The sequence below is a fragment of the Oncorhynchus gorbuscha genome, linkage group LG13 (genome assembly GCF_021184085.1).
Source record: "Oncorhynchus gorbuscha isolate QuinsamMale2020 ecotype Even-year linkage group LG13, OgorEven_v1.0, whole genome shotgun sequence".
NCBI lineage: Eukaryota > Metazoa > Chordata > Actinopteri > Salmoniformes > Salmonidae > Oncorhynchus > Oncorhynchus gorbuscha.
The window spans coordinates 44,968,225-44,982,230 of record NC_060185.1 but is presented as its reverse complement, the minus strand read 5'-3'; the positions used below and the strand labels follow the sequence as shown (position 1 = coordinate 44,982,230).

At 45.9% G+C, this 14,006-nt stretch overlaps 1 protein-coding gene across 11 annotated transcripts in view; it reads left to right on the top strand.

Moving 5' to 3' along the window:
* The window catches only part of LOC123992968 (rap1 GTPase-activating protein 2-like), a 158,539-nt gene that overhangs the window by 82,948 nt on the left and 61,585 nt on the right, over nt 1-14,006 (top strand). For 5 of the 11 annotated variants that reach the window (XM_046294655.1, XM_046294654.1, XM_046294656.1 and 2 more), the window contains 2 exons: nt 263-347; nt 12,337-12,372. In XM_046294655.1, the coding sequence (XP_046150611.1) occupies nt 263-347; nt 12,337-12,372 (121 nt within the window). Of the gene's footprint in view, nt 1-262; nt 348-5,869; nt 5,957-6,071; nt 6,263-6,305; nt 6,777-9,198; nt 9,600-12,336; nt 12,373-14,006 lie in introns of those variants that run through there. The other 6 variants (XM_046294662.1, XM_046294658.1, XM_046294663.1 and 3 more) reach the window with 5 other exon arrangements.

Below are 14,006 nucleotides of genomic sequence, written 5' to 3'. Positions count from 1 at the left end.
GGGCATTTTCCTGACCACATGAATGCAGCAGTAACTCTGGGCTAACGTTATATACATGGACTATAAGTAGGCTTGACCCTACCAGCTGCTGCACAGTCTAGGGAAATGATATTTCTCACTTCTACCCCGGTGTATGTCGTGAAGTAGGGTGATATGTGATGCAGCATCCGTCCTCTGTACTATCATTGTGCCTCTGCATCCTCTGTATGCGACATCATGATGCCCTATCATGATATCTTCTGTTGTGTTTGATGTGTTCCAGGAAGCAGGAACTGCTGACTATCTCCAACGTGCCCTTGGGAGATTGCCCCCCATCGCCCCCCCGCACAGCCCCGCCCACCATGAAGGTAGGACACGTACCACCACATGCCCGTCTCACTTATACCATTTTCACACTACAGAGCAGAGTTGAACTGAGCCAAACTGGCATGGTTACCCATCCACCATAGTTGCTGGGACCGTGCTGGAAAGGACAGTATGGTAAGTAAATACCCAAGTGAGCACGGTGTTGTTTGGCTCTGTGTAATAGAGTGAAAAACTGAAAATGGTGTCATTGCACTGTCTGAACCTGGCCAATCAGAACACCTCTGAGAGGAGCCATGGTAGCAGACTCTGTCCGCGTCCCAAATAGCACCCTATTCCCAGAGCCTGGTCAAAAGTAGTACACTGTAAAATGAATAGTGTTGATGACGCATAGTGAGTCAGCCCTATGAGGACAAGGTGGGCTTCATTCACTGTTCATAGAGGGTAACTCTTTAGAGGTCATAGTGGAGACTAGAGAGAGGCAGAGGGAGCTGCCAGATTCAATAAGATCTAACACTTGTCTTTCTGTGGACTATTTTAATGTAGGGCCATTATTTATAGAAATATTGTCACTGCTGTTGAAAGAAGTGGACCAAGGTGCAGCGTGGCGAGCGTTAATTTTCCTTTTATTATAAAAATGACGCCAACAAAACAACAAACGAGAAAACAACCGTGAAGCTTTCAGGGCTAAGTGCCACAAACAAAGTTAACTACCCACACTGAAAGGAGGGAAAAAAGGCTACCTAAGTATGATTCCCAATCAGAGACAATGATAGACAGCTGTCCCTGATTGAAAACCACACCCAGCCAAAACATAGAAATAAAGAAAACAAAACATAGAATGCCCACCCCACATCACACCCTGACCTAACCAAATAGAGAAATAAAACTGCTCTCTAAGGTCAGGGTGTGACAGTCCCCCCCCCCCCCCCTGAGCCTGAACCTATAGGGGAGGGTCCGGGTGGGCATTTATCCGCCGTGGCGGCTCTGGTGCGGGACGTAGACCCCGTTCCACCTCTGGCTCACCCTGCTTTAGTGGCGCCTCTGGTGTGGGGACTCTCGCTGCCGACCTCAGACTGGGCACCCTCGCTGGAGGCTCCGGACTGGAGGCCGTCGTTGGAGGCTTCGTGCAATGACTCCTCGCGGGAGGCTTCGTGTCATGGATCATCACTGGAGGCTTCGTGCCATGGATCTGCACTGGAGGCTTCTTGCCATGGTTTTGCACTGGAGGCTTCTTGCCATGGATTATCACCGGAGGCTTCATGCCATGGATCATCACTGGAGGCTTCGTGCCATGGATCATCACTGGAGGATTCGTGCCATGGATCATCACTGGAGGCTTCGTGCCATGGATCATCACTGTAGGCCTATTGCCATTGGATCATCACTGGAGGCTTTGGGCCATGGATCGCCACTGGAGGCTTCGGGCCATGGATCGCCACTGGAGGCTTCTTGCCATGGATCATCACTGGAGGCTTCTTGCCATGGATCATCACTGGAGGCTTCTTGCCATGGATCATCACTGGAGGCTTCGGGCCATGGAACGCCACTGGAGGCTTCGGGTCATGGATCTTCACTGGAGGCTTTGGGCCATGGATCGCCACTGGAGGCTTCGGGCCATGGATCGCCACTGGAGGCTTCTTGCCATGGATCATCACTGGAGGCTTCTTGCCATGGATCATCACTGGAGGCTTCTTGCCATGGATCATCACTGGAGGCTTCAGGCCATGGATCGCCACTGGAGGCTTCGGGCCATGGATCTTCACTGGAGGCCGGGTGCGTAGAGCTGGCACAGGGCTTACCGGGCTGTGGAGACGCACTGGAGGCCTAGTGCGTAGAGTTGGCACAGGGCTTACCGGGCTAGGCAGACGTACAGGAGACCGGGTGCCTGGAGCTGGAACAGGATATACTGGGCCGTGGAGACGCACCGGAGGTCTGGAGCGCAGAGCTGGCACAACCCATCTTGGCTGGATGCTCACCATAGCCCGGCAACTGCGGGGCATTGGCATAGGACGCACTGGGCTGTGGATGCGTACCGGTGATGTGTAACCGCAAAGCATGGTGTCTGAAGAGTCACACGCTCCTCAAAGCGACTGTCTTGCTCCAGACTCCAACCCCTCCAAACTCTTTCGTCCCTCTCCACTGCCAACCACTCCCCGCACCCCCCAAATAAAATATTTTGGGGGGCTGCCTCTCAGGTTTCCGTCATGTCCTCCCCTCCTGACCACGCTGCTTGGTCCTTTGGTGGTGGGTAGAGGACAGACACTGTCACGGCCGTCGAAAGAGGTGGACCAAAACGCAGCGTTGTGAGCGTACTTTTCCCTTTTTATTAGATGATGTTGCCAACAAAACAACAAATGGAAAAACAACCGTGAAGATTTCAGGGCTAAGTGTCACAGACAAAGTTAACTACCCACACTGAAAGGAGGGAAAAAGGGCTACCTAAGTAAGATTCCCAATCAGAGACTACAATAGACAGCTGTCACTGATTGAGAACCATACCCGGCCAAAACATAGAAATAAAGAAACATAGATAACAAAACATAGAATGCCCACCCAGCATCACACCTTGACCTGACAAAATAGAGAAATAATATGTCTCTCTAAGGTCAGGGTGTGACAAATATAGGCAGTACCAGTCAAATGTTTTGACACACCTACTCATTCCAGGGTTTTTCTTTATTTGTACCATTTTCTACATTGTAGAATAAAATTGACATCAAAAAAGACATCAAAACGATGAAATAACACACATGGAATCATGTAGTAACCAATAAAGTGTTCATCAAATCAAAACATATTTTATATTTGAGATTCTTCAAAGTAGCCACCCTTTGACAGCTTTGCATTCTCTCAACCAGCTTCATGAAGTAGTCACCTGGAATGCATTTCAATTAACAGGTGTAGCTTGTTAAAAGTACATTTGTGGAATTTATTTATTTCTTAATATGTTTGAGCCAATCAGTGGTGTTGTGACAAGGTAGGGGTGGTAAACAGAAGAGAGCCCTATTTGGTAAAACACCAAGTCCAAATTATGGCAAGAGCAAGGAGCAAAGACAAATGACAGTCCCATCATTACTTTATGACATGAAGGTCAGTCAATCCGGAAATGTTCAAGAACTTTGAAAGTTTCTTCAAGTGCAGTCGCATAAACCATTAAGCGCTATGACGAAACTGGCTCTCATGAGGACCGCCACAGGAAAGGAAAACTCAGAGTTACCTCTGCTGCAGAGGATAAGTTCATTGGATTTTTGTTGCGTCACCTTGAAGCAGGCTGGCCCCCCTTATCTAGTCTGCAAGGAGAAGGGCGAAAGAGATTAACACGGAAGTGGGAGAGAAGAGGAAAGACGGAGTTAAGGAATAGAAAGTGTAGCATACGGAGAAATAGAAAGAGAGAAATAAAGAGTGAAGTCAGAGAGGGGGAATCCGTATGACACAGAGATGGGGAGTTAAATCATTATCTATACTGTATCCTATAGTGTACATACATGATGAGGCTATTACTATGCATAGTACCTCAACTCTTGATTAATATACTGCACTGTTGAGGGACCCAGAACACAAGCATTTTGCTGCACCTTTTATACCTGCTGTCAATTGTGTTCGTAACAAATACGATTTGATTTGATTTGGGATTATTCATAGTCAATCCCTTGATCAGTCATTTCCATAGTGTGATGATACTGACTGGGTTTTTAAAGGCAATAAGCAACTTCTCTCATAGCAAACGGCCTATGCGCCATCCATGCAAGTCAGATTTTTTTTTTCTAGTTTCAAAATTGACTACGAAGTGTAAATAGGATCGTTTGGTTTTTCAAGTCGGTCTCATCCAAACCTGAGTTTGGTAATAGAGTTCATGATATGACTTACTTGAGGGTTGGGTTTGGATTTCAACGATGCTCATTTGACCATTGACACGAGATAGACATCTATCCAATCCTACCGCAGATCACACACATACTGCAGTGAGGCAGACCTGCCCATCAGAGCAGCAAATCTGACTTTGTTTACACAAGACAACACCTTTTTTTAACTTTAGAAATACTGCACACACAACTTAGCCGGATGTAAAATTACACAATACATTTTTTTGAAAATCTTAAATGACTTCTGACTACTTTGAGGAGGTAATACCGGCTTTCTTCCTATGGTCTCATGGGGGACAAACCTCAGTAACTGCCACATCGAACCACACCCTCAAGACTGAAGTCTAGTTTTTCTTAATGAGTAGTAGAGAAACACAGAATCGCTGCGTTCAGACGCTCTTTAATAAAGGTCTGGTATGTAGCTTTGTGGGCCGACCCGACAAATTCACATACTATGAGGGCACAAGGCGAGACCCAGATGCAGGTGGTTGGAGTCTTAGATGTTTATTCATCCAAAAAGGGGTAGGCAAGAGAATGGCTGTGTACAGGAAAAAGGTCAAAACCAGTTCAGAGTCCAGTAGGGCGGCAGGCAGGCTCGAGGTCAAGGCAGGCAGGCTCGAGGTCAAGGCAGGCAGGCTCGAGGTCAAGGCAGGCAGGCTCGAGGTCAAGGCAGGCAGGCTCGAGGTCAAGGCAGGCAGGCTCGAGGTCAAGGCAGGCAGGCTCGAGGTCAAGGCAGGCAGGCTCGAGGTCAAGGCAGGCAGGCTCGAGGTCAAGGCAGGCAGGCAAGGCAGGCAGGCTCGAGGTCAAGGCAGGCAGGCAGGCTCAGTCTCGAGGTCAAGGCAGGCAGGCTCGAGGTCAAGGCAGGCAGGCTCGAGGTCAAGGCAGGCAGGCTCGAGGTCAAGGCAGGCAGGCTCGAGGTCAAGGCAGGCAGTCTCGAGGTCAAGGCAGGCAGGCTCGAGGTCAAGGCAGGCAGGCTCGAGGTCAAGGCAGGCAGTCTCGAGGTCAAGGCAGGCAGTCTCGAGGTCAAGGCAGGCAGGCTCGAGGTCAAGGCAGGCAGGCTCGAGGTCAAGGCAGGCAGGCTCGAGGTCAAGGCAGGCATAAATAATAAGTGATAAATACACTGGGGGAAATAAACGACACCTGGAGGGGGGTTGGAGACAATCACAAGGTCAGGTGAAACAGATCAGGGTGTGACACATACCATGTGAATTATAGATCTGTCATTCTCATTGAAAGCCAATTTGATAAGCAGTGGATCTATTCTATGTCCACTATTTCTATGCTTACCGATACAATGACATCATCTGGTTGTAAGGAGATCATTTGCACCCAATTCAGCCCGCTGGAGTTGTGCTACTCACTGCTAGTAGCTGGTATGGCATAGTTTGTTTGCTGTTGTTCCAGACATCTCTAGTAGTATAGTGAAGCTGCCAGGCTGACACTTCTCTGATCGAGTACTTCACACGTGTGTGTGTGTGTGTGTGTGTGTGTGTGTGTGTGTGTGTGTGTGTGTGTGTGTGTGTGTGTGTGTGTGTGTGTGTGTGTGTGTGTGTGTGTGTGTGTGTGTGTGTGTGTGTGTGTGTGTGTGTGTGTGTGTGTGTGTGCGCACACATACACACATTTCAAAATGTGATGAGTCATTTTGTAAGGAACCACTTCCGAGTCTCAAGTCTTCCTTATTCTAAGACAAAAAGAAAGTGTGTAAACAGCATATTGAAAATGTAAATGTTCCTTGTCCTGAACGAGAGGATTCAAATGAAAGGAGTTGAATGAGGATGAAATGAAATGTGAGTAGACACACAGGCAGGACCTGTTCCACTTAGTCAATGAGCAACAGGACTTTCCTGTTTGTGGCTTTGAATGACATAAGAGAAAGCTGAACATAGCAGAGAGCACTCAATTCTCACATTCTCCAAGGAGAAAATGAAGGACGAGGGAGGTTTTGTTTGAAGAAAGGGTTGTTGGAGGCAGAAATAAAGGAAATGAAGGCGGTTGAAGACCAGGTTGTGAAAGAAAAGGAAGCGAGAGCGAGAACAGTTTTTGTTGAATTAACAGTGGACGTTTTTCTCTAGTCCGACTGAGGAGCCAGAAGAGTTAAGTGTGTATTGCAGTGTTGTGTTGTGGTACAGGATGCCTTGATGACAGCGCACTCTAGTACTGTGTAACTGCTTAATTTGTTAAGAGGGGACAACTGGTACATTTGGTTGAGAGAAAGTGTGATTGAAAGAGTATTTGCAATGGGAGAAAAGTGTGTCTATGCTGTTGAGGGTCAAAGACACACACCGCGCACGCACATACACTGCACTGTTGGAACTAGAAACACAAACACTTCGCTGCACCGCCGATTATATCGGCCTACTTGTGTACACGACCAATCCAATTTGATTGGATTTGACACAAACACACAGTCGGAGAACCCCTGTCAGAGGCCCCTTCCACACCACGCCACCCCCACCCGCCCCCTGCTGCTTTTCTCCCAGTGCCCAGAGTTGAAGTCAGCTGTGCAGGCAGGAGAACAGTGGAGACTGGCCTCTCTGGAGCTCTGCGGTTCTGTTTCTATCTCCACCAGGCTAGCGGAATGCTAACCGAATGCTAACGATGACTCAGGTACTGTTCTTACTGTAGCTGTTATCAGGGAGCATTAGGAAGAGCTCCCATAATTTATTGTACATTATGGCTTACTGTCTGTCCAGTTAATTCCAATAGTTTAGTAGTTGAGTTACACATTGCCTCTGCAGGAGGTTTAGTAATGCCGATATTTCTTATATGCGACAAGAGTTGAATTACCACCAGGTAATAAGAGCTAGTATGACAGGTTCTACTTACAAGCGTATTCAGTGGTACGTCAATGGCGCATGTACATTCAAGATTTACCCCAGTGTTTGACCCAAAAGGCTCAGACTTTTCTGTTTCCAACTACGCGGGCCCGAACCCGTGTCTCACTGGGCCATGGCTCTGGTGGACCTGCTCTCACTTGGGGCCAAAGCCAGGCCGCTGGTACTTTTCAGCTGGTGTTTACATAAAAAATGGCAATCTGTGGACTTCTCAGCTTCTCACCAAGCAACTGTTTTGATGATGCAGAGGTTGTGATTCTGCTCTTCGCAGGTCTTCACTGTCAGCCCTAGCTATGAAAATACAATTTCCCTAGAATAACATAACGTATATAACATATGGTCCTTCTGGTCCTTCTGTAGCTCAGTTGGTAGAGCATGGCGCTTGTAATGCCAGGATAGTGGGTTCGATCCCCGGGACCACCCATACGTAGAATGTATGCACACATGACTGTAAGTCGCTTTGGATAAAAGCGTCTGCTAAATGGCATATATTATTATTATTATGTTATACACTAGCACAACACTGGTGTTACAGTCGAAACGGCAACAATAGTTGTGGCTTCTGGGTGAATATTGGTTATGTGCCGAGCGCCTGGAGACCGTGGTGTTAGAATCCTCCCAGCGCCAGTCCTTCCCTCTAATCTTGGTGTGGACAGCGCAGGGCGCAGCAGGTTTCCCCGGGAGATAAGAGAGAGAGCAAGAGATAGATGTTGCTGAGCTCCGCTTAGTCTCTGTGGAGGGCCAGGCAGTGAATGGCAGAGAGAGAGAGAGAAATACAGAGGGGGAGACGATATATATATATATATATATATATGTACAGTGCACTGGGGAAAGTATTCAGACCCCTTAACTTTTTAAAACTTTTTAAAACTTTTTTTTTGTTACATAACAGCCTTTTTCTAAAATGTATTAAATCATCTTTTTCCTCCTGTAAATCTACACACAATACCCCACAATGACAAAGCAAAAACAAGTTTTTAGAAATGTTTACCGATATATATATATATTTTTTTTAATGGAAATATCACATTTACATAAGTATTCAGACCCTTTACTCAGTACTTTGTTGAAGCACCTTTGGCAGCGATTACAGCTTTGAGTCTTCTTGGGTATGATGCTACAAGCCTGGTACACCTGTATTTGGGGAGTTTCTACAATTCTCTGCAGATCCTTTAAAGCTCTGTCAGGTTGGATGGGGAGTGTTGCTGCACAGCAATTTTCAGGTCTCTCCAGACATGTTTGATCTGGTTCAAGTCCGGGTTCTAGCTGAGCCACTCAAGGACATTCAAAGACTTGTCCTGAAGCCACACCTGCATTGACTTGGCTGTGTGCTTACAGTCATTGTCCTGTTGGAAGGCGAACCTTTGCCTCAGTCTGAGGTCCTGAGTGCTTTGGAGCAGGTTTTCATCAAGGATCTCTCTGTACTTTGCTCCGTTCATCTTTGCCTCGATCCTGACTAGTCTCCCAGTCCCTGCAGCTGAAAAACATCCCCACAGCATGGTGCTGCCACCACCATACTTCACCGTAGGGATGGTGCCAGGTTTCCTCCAGACGTGACACTTGCAATTCAGGCCAAAGAGTTCAATCTTGGTTTCATCATACCAGAAAATATTGTTTCTCATGGTCTGAGAGTCTTTAGGTGCCTTTTGGCAAACTCCAAGTGGGCTGTCATGTGCGTTTTACTAAGGAGTGGCTTCCATCTGGCCACTACCATAAAGGCTTGATTGGTGGTGCTGCAGAGATGGTTGTCCTTCTGGAAGGTTCTCCCATCTCCACAGAGGAACTCTAGAGCTCTGTCAGAGTGTCCATTGGGTTATTGGTCACCTCCCTGACCAAGGCTCTTCTCCCCCGATTGCTCAGTTTGGCTGGGTGGCCAACTCTAGGAAGAGTCTTGGTGGTTCCAAACTTCTTCCATTTAAGAATGATGGAGGCCACTGTGTTCTTGGGGACCTTCAATGCTGCAGAATTATTTTGGTACCCTTCCCCAGATCTGTGCCTCAACACAATCCGGTCTCGGAGCTCTATTCCTTCGACCTCATGGTTTGATTTTTGCTCTGCCATACACTGTCAACCGTGGGACCTTTCTAAATCATGTCCAATCAATTGAATTTACCACAACTGGACGCAAATCAAGTTGTAGAAACATCTCAAGGATGATCAATGGAAACTGGATGCACCTGAGCTCAATAGCAAAGGGTCTGCTCACGACACGGTTCCTCTCTGATTGGTGTCCGATTGATAGATCTCCATCTGGCCCCTAGGAGTTCCCCCACGGCCCCCAGTAGCCCTCAGCAGTTCTCTCACCTTAGACGGGGGATGACGATGAATCACCAAGGTTACAGTGCCCATCTGTAGGGCTGTGTGAACCTGGCTCATTGTGTTGACTCTGTGGGACAAGCTGTGTGGGTTTAGGCCTCTGTGGCAGGTTAATGTATAACTAAATGATAACTCCCACTGCACTGACAGCTGTGAGATTAGCATGTTCACCTGAGCTCAGGTGGATCGGTGCTACAGTAAAGAGATGTTTTTACTGCTGGGAAATGGATCATTTCCCTGGTTTTCCTGGTTTACAGAGTACTAGGTTGTATATCTCAAGGTAAGACATGGATTTTCCAGGTCTTGGTGGGTTTTAGTGGTATTGCTGGTGGTGTTCGACTATGATACAATATGTTGCTGTAATGCCTTGGGTTTAATGGCTGCGTTGATCGGGAGTTATCTGTACTTGTGTAGATAGGGAATCAGTCATTTCAGTGATCCATTTAAGACCACACCTTTCAAAGCATTTGTGTTCAGCTTTGTCATTAGTGTTTGCATAAAATATGACATAAAAAGTACATTTAACTGGCATTATGCTCACTGTATGAAAAGGGGCATTTTACTGGTGCCTCGTGCCTCTGCTAAGAAGTGTTTTGACTGCCTTTGTCTGCATTCTCTACCTGGCAACCTTGAAACCTGTGATTCAAACAATGTAGTTGATTGTGTTCCTCATCCGTTGTGCTTTTAGCATATTTCCCGAGTATGACTTTCGACTGTCACATAGAGAGCGACGTGTTTGTTGATTGACTGTCAGCCGTTATAAAGACACGAAAAGGCCAGGACAACACTGTATTAAACAACGTTTTAATCCAAGATGGATCTTCTTCCGGTCAAAAACTGTCAAGGCCTTTTTGTTTTCTTTCCATCACCTATTAAATCATTTTAAAAAATCTCATATTCTATCCAAATAATGTTTTTGACTTGTCCTTTGCTTATTTATAATATTTATAATGGCTGGTATTTGCCCACAACATTGTGTTGTTTGTGAATTTGGAAAGCAGGATCACACAGAAAGCTGCTTATTAACATAGGGCCTACTTAATAACATTTTCTGGGAAGGAAATCTATTTCACAGTAGTAGGTCATATTCCATAGAAATCTTAGACAGCTACTTTAAGTATAATGGGATCATGTGTTAATTACAACTTTACTTCCTGATCTCCACTCTCATTGAGAGAGTGTCACGTTCTGACCTTTATTCTTTTGTATTGACTTTATTTAGTATGGTCAGGGCGTGAGTTGGGGTGGGCAGTCTATGTTAGTTTTTCTATATTTTCTATTTCTGTGTTTGGCCTGATATGGTTCTCAATCAGAGGCAGCTGTCTATCGTTGTCCCTGATTGAGAACCATATTTAGGGAGCCTGTTTTCCTTGGTGTTTTGTGGGTGGTTATGTTCAGTCTTTGTGTGTCTGCACCAAATAGAACTGTTTCGCTTGTCACGTTATTGTTTTGTATTTTTGAAGTGTTCAGTTGTTTATGAAAAAGATGAACACTAACCACGCTGCGCTTTGGTCCTCTCCTTCTTCCACTAAAGACAGCCGTTACAGAGTTCGGAGTGGTCCCTATATTGACATTAGTTATTTGAAATGTTTGATGATTATAACAATAATGATAATGCACAACATTTATCACCAATATTTAGTTGCCTGTACTTTCATTCTTTACATTTTTACCATCATCCTGTGAACATCATCCAGAACTTCAGTATACTTTCATAGAAGGCCAGGAGCACAACAACAGCCCATTATTTTTCTGGAGTGACTGTTTTGAGGAAGTGGAGTAGGCTTGGTGTTCTGTGTTTGGATAATATACTGTACATATGGGTGTGAGAGGGTGTAGGACTGCCCTTCCTTAAGTGTTCTGCCTCGGCTCAATGAGCTCTTATTGGGATCCAGGGTGGAAATGCTGCTCGCTGGAGATGATCATGGCGTGATAATTGTAGTTACTGGGTTAGAGAAGTTTCAGGTCACGTTCAAGGCTACATTGCAGACTGCATCAGATTTCTATATCACATGACGTGTTTAGCTCATGTACATCTCAATTTAGACAGCCTGGAACGTAGCCTCGGTGACCAGACCTCTCTCCGTTTCCATAGAAATACCCCCAAAAATCCTTGGTCACACTTAAAAATGATCAAACCCTTTTTTTTCCAATTTTCCCCCAAAATGACAAATGGAAATCTAACTGCCTGTAGCTGAGGACCTGAAGCAAGGATATGCATATTCTTGATACCATTTGAAAGGAAACACTTTGACGTTTGTGGAAATGTTAAATTAATGTAGGACAATATAACACATTAGATCTGGTAAAAGATAATGCAAAGAAAAAAACATGTGTTTTTGTTTTTTTGGTACCATCTTTGAAATGCAACAGAAAGGCCAATATATGACTTGGTATTCTGGGTGCATTTTAGATTTTGGCCACTAGATGGTGTAGTGTATGTGCAAAGTTTTAGACTGATCCAATGAACCATTGTATTTCTGTTCAAAAGTTTGTATCAAGACTGCCCAAATGTGCCTAATTGGTTTATTAATCACTTTTCATGTTCATAACTGTGCACTCTCCTCAGACAATAGCATGGTATTCTTTCACTGTAATAGCTACTGTAAATTGGACAGCGCAGTTAGATTAACAAGAATGTAAGCTTTCTTCCAATACCATATATGTCTATGTCCTGGAAAGTGTTCTTGCTACTTACAACCTCGTGCTAATCGGATAAGCCTACGTTAGCTCAACCGTCCAGCGGGAGACCCACCGATCCTGTAGAGGTTTTTAAACCATCTCACACTGGTGTTATGCTTTGTGGACTTCCCAAAACCATACCTCAACCGATACCAAATAAACCCTAATTGAAAATATCCGCCATGAATTAATGTGGTGCTTATTTAGGAAATACAGTGCACTCCACTTCTAGTGATCACATCGGTCCAGGACAATTTGATACAGGTAGAATGGATGCAGTTCTAGTGTATGGCATTGTAGTAAAATAATCACCTCTGTTACTCTGTTTGTTTCAGTCTGCCGAGTTCTTTGACATGCTGGAAAGGATGCAGGTAAGACTCCTCCTTCTCCTTCCTCTTTCTCTTCTTTCTCTCATTCCTTCTCTTCTCTCGAAGTTCCCACTGCTGCTGGCATGGACGTGGTGATGAAAGCACGACACATTCATCACTTTCTGAGATTTTAATCAAGGGTCCTCCCCTAACGAGCAGAAGGGTCCGTTATTAAGCCACGGGAGTTTGGAGGGGGAACGCGGGCCGCCCTTAATTTGAGGAGCCGAGAACAACGGGTCCAATCTCTGGTCCTGATTGAGTAATGAGCCGAACCAGACCAAGTTAACGAGCTCCCTCTGAAAAAAACATTGATTTCTCTGACCTGTTCTGTTACACTGTGTCTATGGGGTTCTGGGATCTTCTGTGGGATTGGGGTTTTAGGCAGGATGGGGGCGGGAAGAGGGTGGGTGGTGGTGGCAGCTCTGCCACGCCAATTTGGGGACTGTGGGGGAGCTTTTGAAAGAAAGAGAGAGTGAGCGGAGGAGGACAGGAGATCGATAGCGCATGATAACAAGTGGGCGAGGAGGAATGAGAACAGAGGTCACACAGGCCCGCTGCCACCTCTGAGCCAGTCCTTACCAGACCCCTCGCTGTCCCCACAGCGCCACATCGACCCGCACTACTAACTAGACTAGAGCAATCGATGGCCGAACAGTTGAAAGGCCTCTATCTGGAATGGTTGATCACAAAGCCCGTCTCAGTGGAATCGAAGATGGATGTATTCAGACAGACCCCTGGCTTTGATCTAACCCAGCGGTGTTGACAAGTAGTCCCCCACTGAGCTGTAGCCGTTCCCCCATCCCCTCCACTGTCTGTCTCTCTGAGCTAGCCTGGTCCCAGATCTGTTATTGCTGTATTGCCAACTCCTATGGTCATTGTCAATACAGCACAAACAGATCTGGGACCAGGCGGAGGCAAGCATCACTGGAGGACAAGGACCATTCAAACACATGCAGAGAGTGCTTAGATCAGGGGTGCCCAACCCTCTTCCCGGAGATCTACTGCTCTGTGGCTTTTCAGTCCAACCCTCATTTAACACACCGGATTCTACTTATTAGCTGCTCAACAAGACCTTAACCAGATGAATCAGATATGTTAAATTAGGGTTGGACTGAAAACCTACAGGACAATAGATCTCCAGGAAGAGTGTTGGGCAGCCCTGGCTTAGATAGATAGATAGACCAGTCTGTGCGTTGACCACTGCTTAGATAGGCAGACCAGTCTCTGCGTTGACCACTGCTTAGATAGACAGACCAGTTATTTTCTTTGAAAACTGCTTAGATAGACAGACCAATTTGTGCGTTGACCACTGAAATCAATAATGGAAGGTAGGGATAAGGATACGGTTTAAGTCTGGTAAATGACTTGTGAGATTCTGTGTGTGTGGTAAGGATTCGGGCTTCAGAGCCTCTTCCCACATGCACAGAAATCTTACTCCACAGGTCTTTCCAGTAGATTGGTAATTGTGCAATTCAGGATGTCAACAATTCAACTAGGCATGTCGGCTTGGCTCTGCATATATTACGCAAACACTTCTTATAACCAAGCAAATATTTTCCCTGGGTTCCACCAATCAAATGTTTACTCAGAGAATCTACAGTCCAGTATATAAGTACAGTAACTGATTCGGGAGTTAA